Below are 21,918 nucleotides of genomic sequence, written 5' to 3'. Positions count from 1 at the left end.
AAGAAAAAAATACTCCACTAGAGCCAAAACATGACATTTTATTATTTTTATTCATGAAAGTGTACATTCAAACAATTAATTATGAAACATGAACAGGTTCTCTGTTCACAGACTCACAACTCACTGCTTTGCTTTCTTCTTTCTCCCTTTTTTCATTTTACTTTAGACGTGATTCATCCTAGATGTTTGTTTTATACGGTGTCGTTCTCTAATAAAGGAAGATACAGCTTTGGATCCCCAGGGAAAGGTGTCAAGGGAGGCTGGTTGAAATGGCCCATCAGGAAGATCCCAATGGTACCAACAAAAAACACCAAAGCCATGATGATAAAAGATACCCTGTCAATCACCCGGGCAACCAGGAACCATTCTTCATTTTCCTAGGATGATAAGATTAGATTGTGACTAATTTTGGAATCTTATCTCCTGTTTCACTCTCAAACCAACCTGGAGATTTTTTAATTCATCAAATGATGTCCTTCTGGGCTCCTCATTGTGAACCTTTATGTAAGTTTAAAAATGATCTGTATAATTTCACATGTGCAGATGACATAGTGATATTTTTACTTGGTGAAATCACAGAAAAAATAGAAAATACATTCATAGATGTTATGGAAAAGCTGCATACAGACTCAACAGATGTTGGTTTTGGTAATTCGCTTTAGTGTGAATAAAACGTTATCATTAATCATAGTTTTAGTACAAATGTTTGCATTTTATTGTGTATTTTTTCACTTGTTTTTGGGGTAAGATTTTGGGACCGGTTATGGATAAGATGCTTTTTTTGCCGTTAAAAATATTTCACTTCCAGATGCAAAGGGTCTGTTTACCCCGTAGGGAAATTATTGACCTAGATTAAGACTTTCACTATAATATTTATGATCTGTTGTCTACTTTTTGGTTATCAGTTGACTTTTGCTCCAATATCTTAGTCTGCTTGGCTTCCTCTTAAGAGTGTAGGTGTCACGTTGTGAGCCAGGAGGAGGTTAGGACCCAAGATGCAGAAAACCCCATAACGACAATGGCAGGTAGAAAAAACGTAAACTCCTTTATTTAGGAATAAATGTCCAAATAAATCCAAAGAGGGCAGGAAGCCAAAGAAACCAATGTCCAAAAATCCTGGAGACGAAAGCTCACTTATTGAGCACAAACCTAGAGACCTTGTGGAAGCTAAATACCTAGAGACCTAGAGGGGGGAACGAGACAACGCTGACACAACAACAATGGACCGACAACACACTGGTAGACAGGGTTATTGGGTGATTAAGGGAATTGGACACAGTTGAGACTAATAACAGAGAGGAGGAGCAAAGCAGAGCAGGGGAGGAAACCAGACCTAACTGGGGAAGGAAGCAAAAATGAACCAAAGGGAGATACTGACTAAATAATCCAAACATGACGGAAACCTAATGATAAGTGGGGTGACTAAGGGCAACGTGAGGGAGACCTAGAGAGAACCTGGAGGGGGCGGGGGACCACAGGGACACAGAAACCTAAGGGGAACACCTAAGGAGAAAACCTAGAGTGGGCTGGGGAACACTAGGAGGCACATAAGGGGAGCTTAGAGAGGGATGGAGAACACAAGGGGACATGACACAAGGGGACACATGAGGGGGACGCAGAACATGACAGTAGGTACCCTTTCCATAACCCTAACAGCTAAATTTATACTTTTTGCATGAAGAAGATAAAAATAAAAACCTGAGCTCACATTTTGGAAGTTGCTCTGGTGTCTTGCTGTTTCAGCTATGTGTTTACAAGCAGCAACACACTGTTTCAGCTCTGGAGAGGCCTGCTCCAAGCTGGATCTCAGCTGCTCAGCTGTACCTTCCCTCAGTCCATCATCTGAGTGAAAGAAAGAGGCAAAATAATTCACGTTGTCTTCACATTGTCTGAGGAAATGCATCTTTAATGCACCTTTAAAGGGCAACTAAGGTTCTCACTGCAGGTACCAATTCCTTCAAGCTACAATGGCAAATTTGGAAAACAAATGAGCTTAAAACAGTTTTTCATGCCTCTTAACAAAGTTCTAACATAGTATAGCTTTATACTATGTATATAATATATATTTGGACATTAAAAACAAATGAAAACAATTAATAAAGTGGTTCTCTCATATTTGTCTAAAAACCTCCACCAATTAACCGTTTCAGACCGAAAGCAACTATTGGGCCATCTGGTTGTTGGTCCCACTGAACCACCGCACTTCCACACTTGCCTGGGTCCTCCATTGATTACACTCTAACATATTTAGCTACAGAACACTACTGGTGTGAGATGTTCTTCGCTCAATAAAATCAGAGGAGAAACTTCAACTTTAGTACAAATTACCAGAGCCACAAAAAGAAAAACGCCATTTGAAGTCACGGACACAAGACGTTTGGACCAGGAAAACTGCGACTGGTGTTTAGCACTATCCTATTTCCTTTGGCATCGCGGTTTCCGGTTCTGGCAGAAGCGTCTTGGAGAAATACCTGGGGGAGTGTTCTGTGACCCTGTCAGAACCTAGCTTGTTTTAAAGATTTGCTAAAGCAGCTTTAAAATACTTACGTAGCTTTTCTAACACTGATTTCATCAGTCCGTTTCTCTCTTTGAGCCTGTCGAACATGAGCTCAGATCGAGCTATTTTTACTGAATATTCTTCAGCTTTGCTGATGAGGGTAACGGAGCTGCAGCGCCTGCAAGGTTCAGCTTCATCAGACCCACTTTGAGACTTTTTGTCACAGTTTGGTGTCCAGCGTTTCATCCGCATCATCAGCAGCTGAGGCAGGATGTTAAGGAAGACCTGAGGATGAGACAGGATGTGAATCTGGAAGCAAACATACTTTCTGATTCTTATGTAGAAACCTTAAAAAGGTCTCTGACAGTGATCTGGAAGCGATCTCACCTTTCGGACTTTGTCCGTCATCACGTGAGTGTTTGGGGTTCTCAAAGACACGTTGAGGACTATCACACAGTTAATCACTACCATGGTGGTCACTGACATCACAAACATCAGATACCTTCATAAAATATGTTTATTACAACACAGCTTTAGAAAAAACAAGTGAAAAGACTAAAAAATGTGACCGCCTCACTTTTCAATGAGAGGAACTGCGTTTGATGTTTCAGGAACTTTTTTAGCGATGAGGAAGAGGTAAACAGTCTGGCCCAGAAGAGAGGCAATAGACATGGTGCACTTCTGGCCTCCAGCTGTAAATCGCAAACCAACCTTTAGTCACATTTTTCAGTAAAGAAGCTCAAATCTCAAAGTAAAGCAACATCAAGTCTGATCAGAACCTTTGGCGGGTAGGAAGTAGACCAGCAGGCTGAGGGAGGAGAAAAGCACACAGGGAGCAATGATGTTGATGATGTAGAAAAGAGGTTTCCTCTGGATGATGAGGAAGAAAACAATCTCCTGGTACTCCAAGGAATCCTCGCTGTACTGGGAGTTGATCACCTTCTTGGCTGGCCTGTGTCTGATGGCCCACTCTCCATTCTCTAAAACCATCAAAGTTTTTGGGTTTTTTTTTTTGTCCCAAACAAGTCATCTCATGAACCCTATCAATACTTATTTTAATGTTTCTGTACCCGTAAAAGCCTGTGGATCGATGTCCACCCACTCCAGATGATAGCTGGTTTCTTTTTTCTCTTTTTGGAGCACCAACTCAATCTCGTTGGCGCTGTAAGTCCGGGAGCTGAACACAGAGAGAAGGCATGAGATCTGTCTCCAGGGCAAAAACAACCAGCTGTTACTTTACAAACCTGAATGATGAACAGCAACATGGATAAATATAGCTAAATAGTTCAGACTGGATTAATTTAATGCACACAAAAGTGTGACTGAATTATGTTATTGGTGCCGTCCAGTGTAGTTCAAATAGAAGCAGCCATCCAAAAATAACCTGCTTGATAGACATTTCAAATTACTATGTAATTTGCAAATATCATACCTCCAAATAATTATAAATGATAGGAAAGACCACCACTGATTAATCCAAAAGTCACAGTATGCTTGACTATTACATACTATTGCAAGTTGCTGAAATTGTTGATTATTTTTGTAAAATCACTGTTTGATTTAATAAAGTTTCATTTTTTTGAGTTCGTAGTTGAATGGACCTTTCGTCTTGTTAGGTCACATGACGGACAGTGGAGAGCTTAGTAAGAGAATAAGAAAACTTGAGCCAATAAATAGTGTCCGCTCTTTTAATGTCATCATCATCAATCCAATACCGATACGATCGTTGGTATTGATGTTATTGATATTTGGATCGATCTGCCCATCCCCGAAGGAGCTGTTTGCTGTTCCTCTTTCTCTGCTGACTAAACCAGGTGATTAAAAACAAAAATTTTCTGATTGGCCAGGGCTGTGACCATGGATTGTGCCTTTATATAATTTTAAATTACTTATACCATTCTTCTTAATTTTCTTCTCCTACCTTCTCTTCAGTTTGGTTGGGGGAATCTACCACAGAAGAAATTCTGAACATTTAAAGGCTCAACCAGCATGAAAAATAACATTGGATATGGCTCACTCTCACAGATGCCATCAAAATGTATCTAGGATCTCTCCAGCATTGATTCAATTATTGATTTTTACACCTAAGTTTCAATCCTACTTTTATTGTTGCAATCTGTTTAGTTTTGCTTCCTGTAAATGGCTTGAAATAGCGCCTTCTAGGGTTTTACAACCCCCCAAGGTGCTTTACAACACAATCATTCACTCACGCACACACATTCACACGCTGGTGGTGATAAACTACAATGTAGCCACAGCTACCCTGGGGCAAACTGACAGAAGCAAGGCTGCTGAACACTGCTGTGGTTTGAGTCTTGCCCAAAGGCACAACAACTGGAGCAGATGAGGCATGAACCTGCAACCCTTTGGTTACCAATTAACCTCACCAGCCACCATCGCTGTGCTTCCTATCTTCCTTATACATATATAATCAGCTTTCATCATGATTTTCTTCAGCTTATTTATTGCTACATTTTCATTTTTGGTCTCTATTTTTAATCTGATGTTGTGCCAACTTTAGGTCCACTCCCATCATGGTTAACTCTGTCTTATAGATTAGCCACACCAGCATATCCTTGCAGCCCATTTGGTTGATTTTAGGCAGTTAATAATAATTTTTCTATATTTCTCATCTTTTTGTTTCTGCCATTCTCATTCAGGTCTTTCCTTTGTAATCACCTGAACAATATGAATAAAGATATTGATTAATAAATATCTGTAGATATTTTCAAATCCAGTCCTTGTTTGCCTAACTATAAAAGATGGGCTGTGATAAAAAAGAAATCTGCTGCGAGACATAAGAAGCAAAACTAAGGGTAATGAACCACAAGACAAATGAACTTTAATTAAAATTACTTAAATGAGCATGAGCTCTTTTAAATAAACCAAAAAAAAAAAACCTCAGACTGTAATGTTATCATTAATATTATGTAAACCCTCATGAAGGTCACTAAACTGCTTAAATTCAGACAACAAACCACAGACGGTGGATATTTTCCTCCCAAAGACCATCTTTGTAACAAATTAGAACTGAAAGCCTGTTTGATGAAAAGCTTGAGCGCTTACCGGAAAACCATGGTACAGTTTTGCCAGTCAAAAGGGAAGTAGTTAACGGTGATGGGACATGCGCTGCGATAGATGGCAGGAGGCAGCCAGTACACGCAGCCGTCAGGAGACACGAGGGCGTTACAGTAATATGCTATCTCAAACTGTCCATCCACACTGCAGATAACAGAAACAATATAGGGTTGATGCACACAAATAAATCAGAATCACAAAAAAATAAATAAAAAGATTCAGGAGGAAGTTTAAATATTTGGAGAACCAATCCATTTTTGTCAATAAGCAAATGTACAAAGAGAACACAGATTAGAGGTGGGTAAATGTGTTTCTTTTATATGTTTTTGACATGCTCTACTGTTTAATGTGGAAGACTCAGTCATCAACAAATGAATGGGTGACTCAGGTGCTAGTGCCAGGTGGAGTAGCTCCACCCACCAATAAGCTGTGATACAGCAGGGTTGTGCGGAATGCACTAATCCTGTTAGAGAGAAAGAGCTAGAGATTTCAAATATGACACGACTGACATATTTTACTACAATTTTCTAGACTAAAGAAACTTGAATTTTCCTGTGTGAAGGACAGCACACTCACTTGTTTTCCAATATGATGTCAGGCAGCCAGATGCTTTTGGAGGGGACCCTCAGCTGAGACTTTATGTTCCCATACAAATCTGATCGAGGGGGCTGGTCCCACCTCAGTCTGTAGTCACACCATTCCTACACACACACACACACACAGACACACGCACACACACACACACACACACACACACACACACACACACACACACACACACACACACACACACACACACACACACACACACACACACACACACACACACACACACAAAATCTGTCCATTTGGCATTTGGACTGTTTGACTGGAATTAGCCCGAGACAAACGCTCATGTAAGAATCACCATTTCTATCCAAACGCTGGTCGTCAGGGCCTCCTCCTTTTCATTCTAAGAGAACGAGGAGACACAGAACAGCGTTAGCTCAAGGAGCCCGAGCTGTGATTGGCCTCAATGACAAACTCCAGCCTGATCACCAGAGAGATGAGGTTGGTCAGTGTCATCTTGATAAAGATCTGGGTGATTTTTCCGTTCTTGTCCATCGGTCGGACGTTTTTGTTGTAACCCTTCATCAGATCCTTTAAAAGTTCACCCTCCAGGTTGACTGCAGATACTTTAAGAAAAACAAGCATCACAAGAAACTTTTGATGAGCATAGTCACTGAAGATTCCCAGTAAACAACTGGAACTTTGTTTCTTTATCACGACTGATGGTTTGCAGGGTAGATTTTAAAGTGGATGAATTTGCAAATGTGGTTAAAAATAAAAAAATACACTTAAAGGATTTCATACATTTTTGCTGGAAACGTCCCCCAAGGATACTTGAGGTTTTGTGCTTTAGAGCCATGTGCTGCTGGAGTTTGTGTCCATTTGTGACGTTTATTTTTTAAATGTTGTCACTCTTTTTTTCACCATTGTTGAGGCGAGCTACTCAATGATTGGCAATTTTTAAAAATAAAGTTGTGTTTTCCAATTAAAACGCTCTAAATTAGGAGAGTTTAGAATAAGAGTGACTCCTTGAATTTAAGTAAAAATCTACTTTTGAAACAACCAAAAAAACAAACAAAAAAAACAAGCAGATTGTTCTTTGAGGGGTTTACTGGTTAAGTTGTCGTGCAACAATATGGTTTTACATTAGGATGTGTTCAGAATCTTTGGTAAGGATCAAACAAGAAGACAATGGTCCTGTCAAAGTGCTGAACAGATCATGTTACACACAGCACACGTCTTCTGTCATGTTCTGCCACACAGTGAGGCACAAGAGCTGTTATTTCACAACTTTAAACCTAATGAGCTCATTAAAGTCACATGTGCAACTGAATATTTAACATGTAACTGGTACATTGTAAACCTACATGAGTTTGAATGGGTTTGTCATATGTGGATGACATTTTTTTAAACGTTTGCTCCTTTGCTATCACAGTCATACATTAACAACATTTCAGCACCATGCAAATGAGTCCCTACCTGTAGCAGTAATCAAGACGGCTCCCACAAAGAGCATCAAAGAGTGTCGTTCTCCAGAATCCATGTTTGTTTTTGCAGCACAGTCCGAGACAAGGCAGAACAAGTACGCATGCACGCAGGTGGAGCTGCCCGTTTTATGTGTGCATGCAAATCTTTTCTTGTTCTGCCCAGAAGTCAGAACTGGAGCTGACTGTTGGGCTGAGGTGTAGAGGAGAGCTGGGATTTGAAGGGATTTACAGGGGGCTGTATCACTGATTGTTACGGTAAAACCCAAAGTATATTTTCAGTCACAGCCAGCTGACACAACACATGCACCGGGGACTTGATATGGGAACGATTTTGGCGTTTCACTCTGAACATGGCTGCTGTCCAGTGTTGCTGTTGTTATTTAGCGGTCTACATGAGCAGTGCAACACGACGGCAGATTTAGTACATGTGCAATCTGTAAAATACGTTGCAACAGCATTTTTGATGAGATAGAACAAAATCTGTTCTATGAGCTGATTAAGGAACATTGCATGTTTACTGTGTGAAAGACAAAAGGAAGACAAGCATTTGTCAGAGGAACAGGTGGCACATCCTATCCTCTTGCAGCACACCCTACTGTGATGACTGACCGGGAAGTGCTGAGGATATTTTGTGTGTGTGTGTAACTAAAATACTCGCCACAATAAGCCCCACTTCCCACTCACTTGAGTAAACACGCACAATGAAGCTGGAAGTGATGAGTTGCAACAGATTTGTGTGTTGGTTTGTTTACACAGCTGTTAAAAAAAGGCAACACATTGGAAATAACTGCGGTGGTTTGCATTAAAGAGACTTGCTTCCACTAATAAACCTGATCTACTCTTGTAATAGTAAAAAAAAGAAAAATCATGGGAACAGCAGAGGGGCTGTTGGTGCGATTATTAATGTCTGTCTGGGGAATGTAGACAGAAGCATGAAGGCTGCATGTTAGCAGCAGCTGCAGCGTTGACGGTCGTACATACATCCCTTCAGGGGGAATGGAATAAGGTCAAATTTAGGTCATAAAGTCAGTAAATGTTAAAGGGAGAATACTTTTAGGTTCTGAGAGACCTGCAGCTGTAAAACAGATTAGGATTAGCAACATTACTCTCACCGTACTCCTATTTGTAGCTTTATATTTTTAATTTGAAGTTGTTTCAACCCAAAACATTCATAGAAATGTATTTATTTAGATAGATTATTTTTTACAAAAATACAGTTTTATCTATACAAATAAATATTTGAAATATATAAAGTTAAAAAATAACATGTACAGTCTGCATTTTACAGGCGTAACCTTTGCAAAAGGCAATAACTTATTATTTTGTACAAATTTATAAGTTAAACAAAAAAAAAGTGTCATGGCTCGTGGCCGATGATGACTGATACATTCATGTCTGCATTTAGAACTAATAGTCAGCGTCTGTGTGAGGGGAAATAATATGCGACAAAAGAAGAAGTAAAGTTTGCATGAGTCCATTCTCGTGCATCTCAGACATTTTAGTCATTGTCTCTTGTTTTTAGTTAAGTCTTAAAAGAGTTCAGCGCCAAAGCGATGATCCTCGGCACACTCCGGTAGAACGATTCGTTCTCCAGCCCTGCAAGGCTGTAAAAGGTCAAAGGTCGTCCTCCCACTACAGCTTTGATCCGTGCCTGGTAGAGTCCTCGATCATTCTTGGAGCTCAGATCGACTAACACCTGAGGAGCAGAGAAACCAGGTTATAGTCACAGCTGCAAGAGATGATCCCACATCTGATTTCTCTGTAATTTACCTCCTGGAAGGTCATCCGCAAATTCTTGTTTGGGATGTTGAGAACCCAGCTGTAGGACTCTGTGATTTGGCTGACTTGCTGTGAAGCCTCTCTCAGTCCAGGACAAACTACAAAAAAAAAAAAAAAAAAAAAAAAAAAAAAACACCAATACATGCCGATTGAAAGCACACAATTAAACCGAGACAGCATGAAATACTTTTAAAGCGTGATGCGAGGCTTACTTCTCCCACTGGCAGCAGGAATTTGGCTGTTTTGAAGAAGGCTCCTGGATTTCCTGTGAAGACGTAAAGGCTTGCCAGCATGTCCAGAGTCGGAGGTTTCTGCGTGAGGCTTATTAAGGCCTCGCTGGACAGCAGACTTCTCTTGGAGTGGTATAGTTGAAGATTTTAGGTCCACCTCATCTTTGTTTTGCGTAAATATGAAGTCCTCAGATGGGCTGCTCCATTGTGACGTGCCACTTTCCTCAGTCTCATCTCGAGTTTCTATTTTTTGAATTTCATCCATGAAAGCTGTAACAAACGACCAGTGGTCCTGGGGTTTTGTGGACAAGGATGGTGATACTGTTGATCTTATGGAAGAAGGGAGACGCATTGGATTCTTGGGAGAGCCTTCTTGAAGGTAGGCTGGGTCCAAATGCAGGAGAGGAGGAGCTGCTCTGGAATTTAATCTGGATTGAAGATCCAAAATGACAGATTTATACTGTCCTTCCAGCTGTTGCACAAATGAATCCCGAGTCTGTAGATAACAAAATAATTCATCTAGATGAGCACAAACGTGTAAACAGTCAGAATAAACAGTTAGATAAATTTTAACCTGTAGAAACAGGAAGTCCTTGTTTCTCTCAGGTGTGGAGGATGCCTCTGTGATTCCAGCCTTGCGTTGCTCTTCCAGATCATCAGCCACATTTTTCAGGAGTTCCTCCCAGTTGTCCACTGATGATCCAACGTCTCTGAATAAAGCCGACGAATCTCCAGGAAGACCCTGATCTGCATGTGTCACAGCTCCACCTAGCTGTTCTACAAATAATGAAGCAGCTGTTAAAATAGCTGCACCACACTTCAGCTGATTCATAATCTGTACTTTTGTCAAAACATGAAGTAAAACAATGAGATGTCTTTTTTTTCTGTACCTTCAGTAGTCTGTGTGAGATCTCTTCTCTCTCGGCTGGGGGTAAAAGTTGAGCTATAGATGTTCTCCACAAGCTGAGGCAGAGTCTGGGTGAAGAACGTCAGGTCCACTTTGTCCCTGATGTAGTCCTCTGCCCTCTGGAGAAGGTCTAACAGGGTCTGCAGGAAGGAGCGTAACTCTGCATAAGAGACAGAACAAAAAGTTCAGAAACTCCAGACAGATGTGGGGAAAAGTCTGCAAAGTTAAAAATGAATTTACAAAAACATATTCTAATCAGAAAGCTTGATCTAAATCAGATCAGTGTTCTGTGCGCTAATCCTTTGCCTTCAAAACATCAGTTCTTCTCTGAAAACTTGCTAATGGAACTCTTAAACTAATATTCTGTTGATGTTTCTGGCTCACACCATAATTTTATCTTTATATAAACCCAGACACACCTGCTCAAACTCTAAATGTTTCTTACAGATTCATTATTTCCCCTGTTTCCAGCAGCTGGGTCAGCCTTCAAATTCTGACAGATAGCTATTCTGAACAACGTGTCATCGGTCCAGAGCAGCTGCTGCCATTTTTCTGAACCCATTTTCTCATGTTTCCTTCAAATTACAGTTACTTGGTCTTGTTTCCGTAAAATAAGTTTGATTTTTGGACTCTAAGACCACCAGGTACCGGAACAGTTTCTTCCCAACAGCTGTCAGACTCCTGAACTCTGCCTCCTGACATATGACCCACGTTAAACTCGTGGACTGCTTGTATTAACTACAGCCTGTACATACTTATAGTCATAGAATATTCATAACATACTTCATACCGTGTACATTATAACATACGTAATAGATCCATTTCTGTAATATACTTACACATCTATATTATTGCTAACATATAATGTAATACATCTATATCACGGCTAAAGCACTTCTGGATGGATGCAAACTGCATTTCGTTGCCCTGTACCTGTACATGTGCAATGACAATAAAGTTGAATTCTATTCTATTCTATTCTATTCTAATCTTTTGCAAAGACCACAACTTCTGCTTCCAGTGGACAGGTAACTGGATCCTATGGGTTCCTGTCAGCTCTGAACTGAAGCCCCTTCTGGACATCTTCTCAGAGGAGGTAAGCATCTTGTGTCTGATCTGCGACCACGTGTCTACTGTCCTCGACGTTATTTCTTTTAAATTTTGGAATATTTATCGTTTTTAAATTATGCTTCACCGCATGTTCCATGCTCAGATCTCAGATGTACTTTGTTCCACATCCATTGAGATGGGCGGTTAAATAAGAGAACTCACGGCATTTCTTAAAGCGGGTGAAACATTTGTCTTCAGCTATTTGGCTGCAGACACTTGCAGACTGAGTGGGAGGGCAGGTCAGAGTATAGAAGCGACAGAGAGAGAGAAACTCCGTCTTCTGCTCCTCCTCTGTCATTTCTGTCGTCTTTAGGAGCTCCGGGCATGTTGGCTCTCTGCTCGCTGATGATTCTAAGAAAGGTGAGATAGCAGCTTTATTGGTGATTCAACTACATCAAATTTTGCAAATCAGTCCATGTATTTTTCTAGTAATGATATTGGAGGTGTGTCGTTGTTTCTCACTCTGCATCTCAGCCTGAATCCAGTCAGCAAACGCTGACACTCGTGTGTATACGCCGGGCTTGCCTTTCTCCCCGCAGCCGTCTCCCCAGGAGGTGATGCCATGGAGCTGGAAACGACCCGAAGTCCTGTCCTGGTAGATCAGGGGACCTCCAGAATCACCCTAGACACAACAAAACTTTTTTTTACATTTTCTAAAAGAAAAAAACACGTTTTTCTGCCAAAACAAAGAATCTGAGAGGAGCTTGGATAAAACATTGCAAACTCAACCTGAGAGGAAATGTGAAAAAAGCTCAACAAAAGGATTCTGTTCTGCCCACCTGACAGGAGTCTGCACCTCCAGAGAGATAACCAGCACACAGCATGGTGTTGGTGACCACGTCTTTCCCGAGAGTACTCTTGCAGGTGCTCTGAGGCAGCAGGGGGACCTTGGCCTCCATCACCACATCAGCAGAAGGGCCATCTGTGAGGGAAATACACAGAAATAACCTGTCATGGGCCTGCATTTTTATATCAAACTTTAAAAGATTTATATAAAACCTTATTTATTCAAAGACTACTCTTTCAAGCCCAGGAACACCCACACAATTCTATATAAAAATGTGTAGCGATAAAAGTTAATCAGGAGTTTAAAAATGTTCTGAGTTATTTACAAGCTGGTCAAAATGTCCACCACTCACCTTCGTATAAGGACCCCCATCCTGCCACTAGACAGGGGCTACCTGTGGGGGGCTCCACACCAGAGGGGAGGCACACGGGCCTGACGTGTTGGGACAGGACGACTGGGGAGGTCAGCTCCACCAGAGCGATGTCATTGTTAAAGGTTTTTGCGTTAAACTGTAAGAAAACAAGCTAAGAAGTAACTAAATAGCAACTGGGTGACTGAGTTCTGATTGTTTTAGAAGTAGAGCATCAATGTGTTCACCTTTGGATGGGGGATGATACGGTTGACTTTGAGAACCTGCTCATCAGGATCAGCCTTGGTGATGTCAAAGTCGCCCACTGCAGCAGTCCAGTAGCTCTCGCCACGCCCACTGAAGAAAAAGGAAAGGTGTAATGATTAAATAAATAAATAAAACTAAATCAGTGAAATTAACATTTGTCCACTCAGTGACTCTCTTACCCAGCAAAACAATGTGCAGCAGTGGCCACCCAGGCGCTGTCCACCAGGACCCCTCCACACATCAGCCCACCATCCAGCTGCAGGTTAACCAGCCAGGGCCAGCTGCCTGGAGGAGCTGGAGAGCCACCTACGATCCTGGAGCGGGGCTGCGTGGTGTTCTGCATCATGGGTGACCTCTGACCACACACTGCTGCTGGGATGGAGAAAAGGTCAAAGATATGCCACAGGTATGAAATATAAGTATGGAAACTCAAGAAAACACACATTCCCTGACCTTGTGCATGTGTCTGCATAGAGGGCTCCAGGCTCTGCATCGTGTTCAGCAGGCTGCACTGGAGGACCCGTGCACTGCAGCTCTCACCCATGATCCTGATGCAGCTCTCTGTTTCCAGCTCAGCAGGCAGGCAGCGGTGCTGGTAGTACGCACAGGCCTGACTCAGAGCCCAGCTACGCTCGGCCTCCCCCTGAAGCTTCTGAGCCTTGCTGATCACAGAACAGCTGGGCTCTGATAAGGCACTGGAGGAAGACGCTGCTGGACATGAAACAGTAAATACACCAATAAATAATCTGTGATGATGTCAAGCTGGCTATGAGGAAGAAATATATTTACAGCAGGACACTGAGAGCTGTCCACAGTTCTGAAACAGACAGGGGAGACATCCCCGGCAGCCCGCCTCTGCACGACTTCTCTCAGATAAGCCACGCTCCAGAGAGGAGAGGGCGCTGGCCATGGCTGCTTCCAGAACCACCGTGCCTCGATCAGACAGAGCTGCAGGGGGACAAGATGTCAAATTACATCCACCTAACGTAGTCTTGATGATCAGTTTATCAGAGCAGAGTCATTTTAAAGATGTTGGCGTGGCACATAAAAAAGAGTTAGCGACAGATTCAAACCATTTCATGGGCATAATTTATGTTTCATGGAAGGTATTTTATGGTATTGACCAACAGACAGGTCAGGATATTCAGGAACAGGAACAAGTTTGTCCTGGGAGGTGTTACTCTCTATCCCGTTTTGCAGCAGACGCTCAATTTCCCCTCAAATGAGATTTGGATATGAACAGCATCGTTTTTATATTGTGTTACAGGTCAGCGCTCGACAAAACTATGTAGAACAAAGAAATATAAAGAGGATGAAATGTCGCGGTGCCATGGGAAAAGTTTTGTGGACTAGTAATGTTTAACTATTACGATATGTGGAAAACTCCTGGGTAATGAGCCACACCCCGTTTGGAGGAGATGGACATTACAGAAACATGTAAAATAACTTAAAAGACCAAGTGAGTGGGTTTAAAGTGGCAAGCGAGGCTGACAGTGGGTTCATGAGAGGAGGTAGTAGTTTCATAAAAAAGGCATTGAATTATGTAAAAAGTTAGAAAGAAGTTTTGAAGCACAAGTGAATCTTTTTTGAGCCTGGAGAAAAAATAGCTAGAGTAATCAAACTCCTAGACCAGTGGGTTAACACTGGGATCAACTTTATTTTAGTGTTTCGCATTTAAGACAACGTGGTTTATGGAACCAGTGGAGACATAACACGAGGCTTTTCACGAGTTTGGACGGAATTGTGCTCATGTCACTGTGAAAGTTCTTTGTGGTGAATCAATAAAGACGAGAGGTGGGCATCCCTTTTATAGAGTTGCAGGTCTCATTTTTCCACCTTGGTCCCAGTTTGGTCCCTGTAACATGAGCACATTTTTATTTGAAGACTTTGGCAGCGGGAATAACAGGACTTCTTGGAAACTACATGGAAAACTGGGGTTTGCTGTGGGAACACCACGTTAGGATAAATCAGTGCAGCTTTCTGGTAAGTGTGTCTCTTTTCTCATCGTGCATTTTGAGCTCATTGGCAGCAGTTTAGAGAAGCTGCTCACGCTCAGAGCACTGCTAATGCTTCAACAGACACACTTCAATCATACCGCCGACCCTGCGGCCCACCCCCCCTCCCCGTGCTTCACCACATCACAGGATAGCTAACAAAGCTGATTGAAGACTTAATTAGAAGAGCAGGGCTGAGTGGGCACAGGCTGGCGAGTTAGAGACCGGCTCTGAGGGCACCGGCTGGCAGGTCCGAGCTAGCTGGGACCCAGAGATGCTTTTAAACTCCTCACAGCAGAACCTCATCTGCAGGCTTTGACAAGTCTAACCTATGGGAGTGCAACTGCTTTGACCAATTACTCATTCTCAAATTACATTTAAAATGTGTTGCAAGATGTACAACTACTTTTACGACTTGAGGACAAATTTTACCTCCTGTTGAACTTTTGTTAAATGCTTAGATGGTTAAACACAGTGGGTTAAGAGTTCTAGCCAACCTGTTGGTGTCTGTGAACTGTTGCTATGACTACGACACAGTCTCTTTTGCTTCTTACTGTTTGAACCTTGTGCCCGATCATTCCCGTTGAATTATTTTTCTTTGTTTATGTGTTTGTTCAACCACTTGGCTCTGGCTTAAGTAAAATCCAAATGTAAAAAGGCTCTTAAAGAGGTGAATGGGTTGACACATAAGAACCAAACTTAAATTATAATTTTGTCATCAACGTTTTTGTCATTAAATCATAATTTTGTTGTTCCTTCTTTTTTTTTTCTTGAAAAAAAATTATCCAGTTTAACTGAGATAAAATATTTTAGCACCAACTGAGGACGATGCTTCTGGAAGGTTCTTTTTCAAATGGTTTTATTCTGTTACTAATACTAATCGTCTGCCACAGACCGGTGTTTTAGAACACAGATGTCTTAGTTGGTCCTCCACTGAGGAAAATTTGAAACAATTTCAAGAAAGCCTGACATCTTGGAGTCAAAGTTTTAACAAAATTAGACCTGTTTTCAAAGTTTTTGAGCATTTTTTGTTGTTAAGTTTAAAGAACGTACCTTTGAGTGCACTCTGTGGCATCCTGTAGACCTCTCTACCTGTCGGTGCACCCAGCAAACAGTCCAGTTCCGTGAGAAGCAGTGAGACCACCAGCAGCAGCATGGTGTCCAAACATCAGAACCTCCCCTCACTCTTCAGGGACAACAGGCGGACACCTGCGGGATGTCCAAAGCTGCAGGAGGTGCTGTAAATACTCTGTAGCGTGTCCTTGTCCTTAACGTCTGGGTGCTATCTCCCTCCTCCTGACTCTTTGGACGCTCCCACACTACGGTGCAAGGCATCTGTCTGTAAACAATAGAGGTCTGAAGTGTTCCCTGGAATATATAGAGTCCCCAAGAGAAGACCAGAACGAGACAGGGGGAGCAAACCTAGGAAGGGGAGGGAGAGATGCTCCAATGGCCAATACACAAACACATGAATTCATTAAGACTGTGACAGCAAATCGGGCACAACTTGCCAAGGCTGGACATCACAAAGAGGTTTGGTTCTATGAAAAGAGATCGAGGGAGGGGGACCCAGGGAAATGGGAGAGGGAGGGTGAGCAGAGGGATTGGTTGGGCAACTGGGAAGGGGGTGTTGTTTGAATTAATTAGTGTGAGAGGAAGAGGGGAAAAGCTCTGCAGATAAGGATATGTGCTGATGTGACACAGTGTTATGCAGAGAGAGAGGGACGTCAATCAGAGACTGAAGCGAAGAGTCACAGCGGAGCGGGTGGGACGCACAGGGACGCTGAGTGTGAGAGAACAGGAGGGAGAGGGGAGGAAAGTGTCTGCCATTCGTGTCCCTCAAAGAGGGCATTGTCCTTGGCGTCCCTCTGAGGATACCCACATCAAAGGCGTCCCCCGGGCATCACTTGGCTGCCGCATGCTTTGATCACTTACAGCCTTTTGTGCCTCCCATTAAAATATTGTCAGTTCACATCACTTTTGTCTTTCTCTGCTGAACTCTGCTTTTGTTACATAAAGGTACAGTAACACGCTGCTCAGGAACATGGAGGATCTGTCAAGAAACCCATTTACTGATGGCAGATTCTTGGTCTTTTATCACATTTTTACCATAAAACATAAAATTTCCAGAATAATCTTGACCTAAACTCTTCTAATTCTTATCAAAGAACAACTTTTCATCGTGGCGTTACAAGACGGAGACCACATGAACAACAGTGAGTCAACGGCAAACACATTTGATCCAAGTAAATGTCTTTTCATGTCTTTTTAGCAACTGGACTGAAGAGTAACTGGTGCAGATGGAACATTTTGGCTACGTCTGAACGGTTATTACATTCAGATCTGGATGCTGCTGTTACAGTTTGAAGTTGACGACAAATCTGAAAGAGGTTTTGTTTGTTTGCAGCCTGCAGAAAGGTGGAAGAACTCTTTGTAAAACCAATAGCCAGCTGTTAGAATCCAGCCGTTTAATCAGAAATGTAAATCTGTCATTGACTCATGGAGATGGTGGTGTGTGGAACACACAAACAACACAATGCTTCAGATACAGTCAAGAGTTTAGACAAAGTAAACCAATAAAAAAAGGTTTTTATTTTCATTTTCAGATGTTTGTTAAATAAGAGTTGATATGCCCCCCTCCCCAGCCAGCCCCCACCTCAATGAGACAATGAATCCAAGATCTGAGAGCAGGATCAGGCCGAGCGAAGCAGGAGCGGCGGGGAACAAACGGGCGGCACCTCTTTTTTTCCTTCCTTTCCTCCATCCCGATTTCTTTTGATGTCCTTTGATTAATTTGCTCAGTTTTTGTTCCTGAGGCCTTTAGCACAACCTTTTTGTCTTCTGCCAGCCCGTCTCACGTTTGCGATGTTCTGCTTCAGCTTCTGGCTTCATTACGAGTCACACACACATCTAACAGTAAATGGGCATTGAGTCAGCTCCGTCAGAGGCAAAGCCATTTGGCTGCGGACACTGGTCATCTTGACTTCAGAAAGTACAAGGAATCTACTCTTTTGATCCACAGGTCTATAGAGGATTGTTTCTATTGAAATGGAGCCTAAAATAAGCACTTTTTAAAAACCTTTTGGCGTTCCAACCATTTAGAAGAACATGTTTTAATGCAGGGCTGCGCAGTGGCGCAGTGGTTAGAGCTGTTGCCTTGCAGCGAGAAGGTCCTGGGTTTGCTTCCCAGCCTGGGATTTTTCTGCATGGAGTTTGCGTGTTCTCCCTGTGCATGCGTGGGTTCTCTCCGGGTACTCCGGCTTCCTCCCACAGTCCAAAAACATGACTGTTAGGTTGATTGGTCTGTCTAAATTGTCCTTAGGTGTGAGTGTATGTGTGCATGGTTGCTTGTCCTGTGTGTCTCTGTGTTGCCCTGCGATGGACTGGCTCTCTGTCCATGGTGTACCCCGCCTGATTGCCTGTTGACTGCTGGAGATAGGCACTAGCCCCCTTCCCCAGCGACCCTGCGCGGACAAGCGGGTTCAGAAGATGGATGGATGTTTTAGTGCACATGCACTGAAATTGACAGAATAAATAGAGTAAAATAAAACACAGTGGTGCAGTTGGTAGCACTGTTGCCTTGCAGGAAGATCATACGTTCAAATCCCAACATGAGGTATTTCTGTGTGGAGCTTTCTCACATAAGGGTTCCCCTTGGGTACCCCGGCTTCCTCCCACAGACCCACAATTTGACCGTAATGTTTATTGGTCCCTCTAAATTGTCCTTATGTGCATGCATGGTTGTTTGTCCTGTGTCTCTGCATTTCCCTACAAAGGACTGGCAACCTGTCCAGGGTGTACCCTGCCTGTTTGCTCAATGACAGCTGGAGATAGGCACTAGCCCTCCCGCGGCCACGCACGGATAAACAGGCATCGATGACGGATGGATGGATAAATAAAATTAAATGTCCCAGGTCAGGACAGAGACAACAAAACGTGTGTTTATTAGCTTCCAACTCAACTTTAATGGAGCAAATTTCCTTTAAATCATAAACCAAATGATTTTTTTCATCTGTTTCTCTCATTTACATGGTTATAATGATGTGAGAAATCATTTAGAATACATTGAATTTATTCTCATTTTGATAGCTTGTTAGAGAATTTCAAGTTATAATGCAGATCTTTGCTAATGCATAAATGTGATCATACATTCATTAGCTTTAGATTCTTTAATACAACGTAGCTGCAGGATGATCGCCACTTAAAAACTTAGTTGTTGCTATAAATGTGTTAAATGGCCTGTATTGATATAGTGCCCTCTAGGTTTCTGCAACCCCCCAAGGTGCTTTACAACACCACCAGTAATTCACCAACACACACACATTTTCATGCTAGTGGTGATGAGCTTCATTGTAGCCACAGCTGCCCCGGGGCGCACTGATGGAGGAGATGCTGGCGTACATTGGCATCCCCTGTCCCTCCTACCAACACCAGCAGGCAAGTTAGGTTAAGTGTCTTGCCCAAGGACACGACTGCAGCAGACGGGGCCCTGAACTTGCAACCATCCGGTTATGGAGCAGGTGTCTGGAAGTGATTCGTTGTATGGCTCACAACTGACCGGCTGCTCCAGGGAGTTACATGAAAAAGAAAAAACAATGCACGGCGTAAACAATGAGAACCTTCACAACACACAGGTATTGTGTTCAGTTACGAAACCCTTTTCTCCCATTGTCTCTGGGAGAAAACAATTGAAATCTAGGTCAGTGGGGTACGCAGCGGAGAAGAGGTTCCCAACATTTCAGCTCAGACACTTGAAGCCTCTGACAACGGTCAAGGCAGAAGACTGTCAGCAGGTCGCTGTTGTTATTCGATGCCTTTTGACATATCAACCACATTAGCTGCCATTAGATTCCTATTAAACGCTAAGTGTTAAATAATGAAACATAAAATTTGAGAATAGAAGGAGTAATTATGATAAGGCTGATCAGGTTTCGGTGGAAAACAGGTCAGATTACTCATCGTGATATGTTGATCCTCTCATGTAATCAAACATTAAAGGACAAGCAAATTTGAATGTGTATCAGTGCATAAAAGAAAAAGTTTAAGTTATTAACAGGCTCCTGCAGAACCTATGGAAGGTTTCAGGCTCTGGACACCATCTGCTGGTTAAATAGGAGCCTCACACTTTTCTAAAAGCAAGAAAAATAAAACAAACTGATGTACCTTATTGAGAATCCATGTCCCACCAGCAAATTAGTAATAAAATAAGAAGATCATTAATTAGTCATTTCAGTTGAAGGTTAACTCTCAGATGTTAGATGAGAAGGGATACAGATTAAAGAAAGATTACAGTCCTTTATCAACCCTCTGGAGGCAGGCGTTGCAGATTTGCAACGTTAAATCCTACCTACCAGGTTACTCGACATACGTACTTCATGAGCATTTTTTTAACTCAGAAGTACCCCTGAAGGACTTAGTTGTTCGTCCTTTTATCAAAACTTATTTTGAGCCTGAGAGAGTTAAAAGGCTGCAGTTGATGAGGAAAGGCTGACATCTAGTGTCACAGGAACACGTCATTTCAACTTTTCTGTAGCCTGCATCAGAACCAACATCCCCGCACAGGATTTAATTAATTCATTTTCATCGTGGCTTAATGTCATTCCTTCTAAATCTTAAAAATACAGGATCATTCACATTCAGTTTACTGCAAATGTTTAACGTTTCCATTTTGCATGTATTTTTTCAGATTGTGAATTTTTTAATTCTTTTGTTTTCAAAGTTTACTTTCAAAGTGTTTATCCAACCAGATTTATGGCCAAAAAATAGACAAGATATTTGATTATTGTAACTAAATGGCAACAAAAATATGGGACGTGTGTACTTGGATCAACACTGTTTAGGCCAGCAAGCTTTATAGTTTCAAAGGAAGAAGGCGAAAAGAGAAAACTCATTAATATTGCATTTGATTTAGACTTTCTAATTTGATTTCTCTATTTGAATGGGAAAGTGCATAAAGTATAAAAAAATAACACTCAAATACATGAGCTACGCATGCTAACACACCAGCATGGTAGAACAAAGCCATAGGGTTGAAGCACAATCCAATTATAAAAGCAGTAAAAACATAAACAAGGTCGACCTGTCTTAAGATAATAACTTTAAAGTACCTAAAACTTCTAAAATGCTGACCTTAAAATAACATATTTGAACACTTATTTAAAGGCTGGACCATTTTTGATACAGCCATTCAATTAGGACCAAGTTAAGTGGAGGAAGTAAAAACCTTAAGGCCACACGGTGGCAGTCTGGGATAGAGACTGGCAACATTCTCCCTCTGCGTACGTACTGTACATCAGCGTTGCTTCATATTAGTTCTGCCTACAGAATAAACTAGAAGACCACTAAAAGCATTTGATCAAATCTAAATTCTGACATTCACACTGATACATAAACAGAGAAAATCTTTTGGATACAAACAGGAAATAGCACCCACCTAAACTGTTAAAGCACATGGTATCACCTGAAAATGAAATGGCAGCAAAGAAAGAACAAAAACATCAAAACAAAAACAAGAGTGTCACTGAAAATGCATTTTTTAAAAAGATTCTCACCTTCTTTGGCCTTTCCTCTCTCTGTGACTCTCTTACACAGATGCACCTGCAGGACCTGAGAGACTACAATATAAAACTAAAGAGAAAATGAAAAATCAATAAATGAAATAATCTGGTGTTCAGTTTTCTGAAAAGAAAACAACAATCATAGACATTTAATTTAATCTGGATTAGAAATCTGCACATGGAGTCAAATTCAATGACTTATTTGTTTGCTGTGTAGTGTTTGGAGACGAATGCTTCGTCGGGTTTGGTCTCACCTGCTGCTGCGGTGTTCTGACTTGACCTGCTGGGAGAGACAGAACACCTCACCCTCTCTTCCTCCCTCCTCCT

At 41.9% G+C, this 21,918-nt stretch overlaps 2 protein-coding genes and 1 long non-coding RNA gene across 4 annotated transcripts; all 3 read right to left on the bottom strand.

The window, feature by feature from the left end:
• Positions 1-20: 20 nt before the first annotated feature.
• chrng (cholinergic receptor, nicotinic, gamma) lies at positions 21-7,858 on the bottom strand. Its single transcript, XM_015957095.3, has 12 exons — positions 7,604-7,858; positions 6,614-6,750; positions 6,483-6,527; positions 6,152-6,276; positions 5,564-5,719; positions 3,568-3,674; positions 3,277-3,477; positions 3,075-3,189; positions 2,885-2,999; positions 2,548-2,782; positions 1,709-1,842; positions 21-377 (listed from the first exon to the last, which is right to left on the bottom strand). Exons 1-12 carry the CDS (start codon positions 7,665-7,667, stop codon positions 192-194), a joined length of 1,620 nt encoding a protein of 539 aa, XP_015812581.3. The 5' UTR covers positions 7,668-7,858; the 3' UTR covers positions 21-191.
• Positions 7,859-8,864: 1,006 nt separating this feature from the next.
• On the bottom strand, positions 8,865-16,452 carry prss56 (serine protease 56). 2 transcript variants are annotated; one of them, XM_054739541.2, is made up of 14 exons: positions 16,088-16,452; positions 13,830-13,988; positions 13,494-13,751; positions 13,220-13,409; positions 13,022-13,130; positions 12,777-12,933; positions 12,417-12,559; positions 12,100-12,259; positions 11,800-11,988; positions 10,511-10,687; positions 10,195-10,397; positions 9,603-10,116; positions 9,382-9,488; positions 8,865-9,307 (listed from the first exon to the last, which is right to left on the bottom strand). In XM_054739541.2, the coding sequence occupies exons 1-14, from the start codon at positions 16,188-16,190 to the stop codon at positions 9,134-9,136; spliced, it is 2,643 nt and encodes an 880-aa protein (XP_054595516.2). In that variant the 5' UTR covers positions 16,191-16,452; the 3' UTR covers positions 8,865-9,133. The 2 variants fall into 2 exon arrangements, with proteins under 2 accessions (XP_054595516.2, XP_054595520.2); XM_054739545.2 differs by having other exon boundaries at positions 13,494-13,748.
• Positions 16,453-19,020: 2,568 nt separating this feature from the next.
• LOC129162977 (uncharacterized) lies at positions 19,021-21,903 on the bottom strand. Its single transcript, XR_008562993.2, has 3 exons — positions 21,586-21,903; positions 21,468-21,494; positions 19,021-19,595 (listed from the first exon to the last, which is right to left on the bottom strand). It is a non-coding gene; the product is annotated as an uncharacterized lncRNA (long non-coding RNA).
• Between the last annotated feature and the right edge of the window lie 15 nt (positions 21,904-21,918).

Source organism: Nothobranchius furzeri, chromosome 11, assembly GCF_043380555.1.
Source record: "Nothobranchius furzeri strain GRZ-AD chromosome 11, NfurGRZ-RIMD1, whole genome shotgun sequence".
Classification (NCBI taxonomy): Eukaryota; Metazoa; Chordata; class Actinopteri; order Cyprinodontiformes; family Nothobranchiidae; genus Nothobranchius; species Nothobranchius furzeri.
The sequence above is the reverse complement of the archived record's forward strand: the minus strand, read 5'-3'. Positions and strand labels throughout refer to the sequence as shown.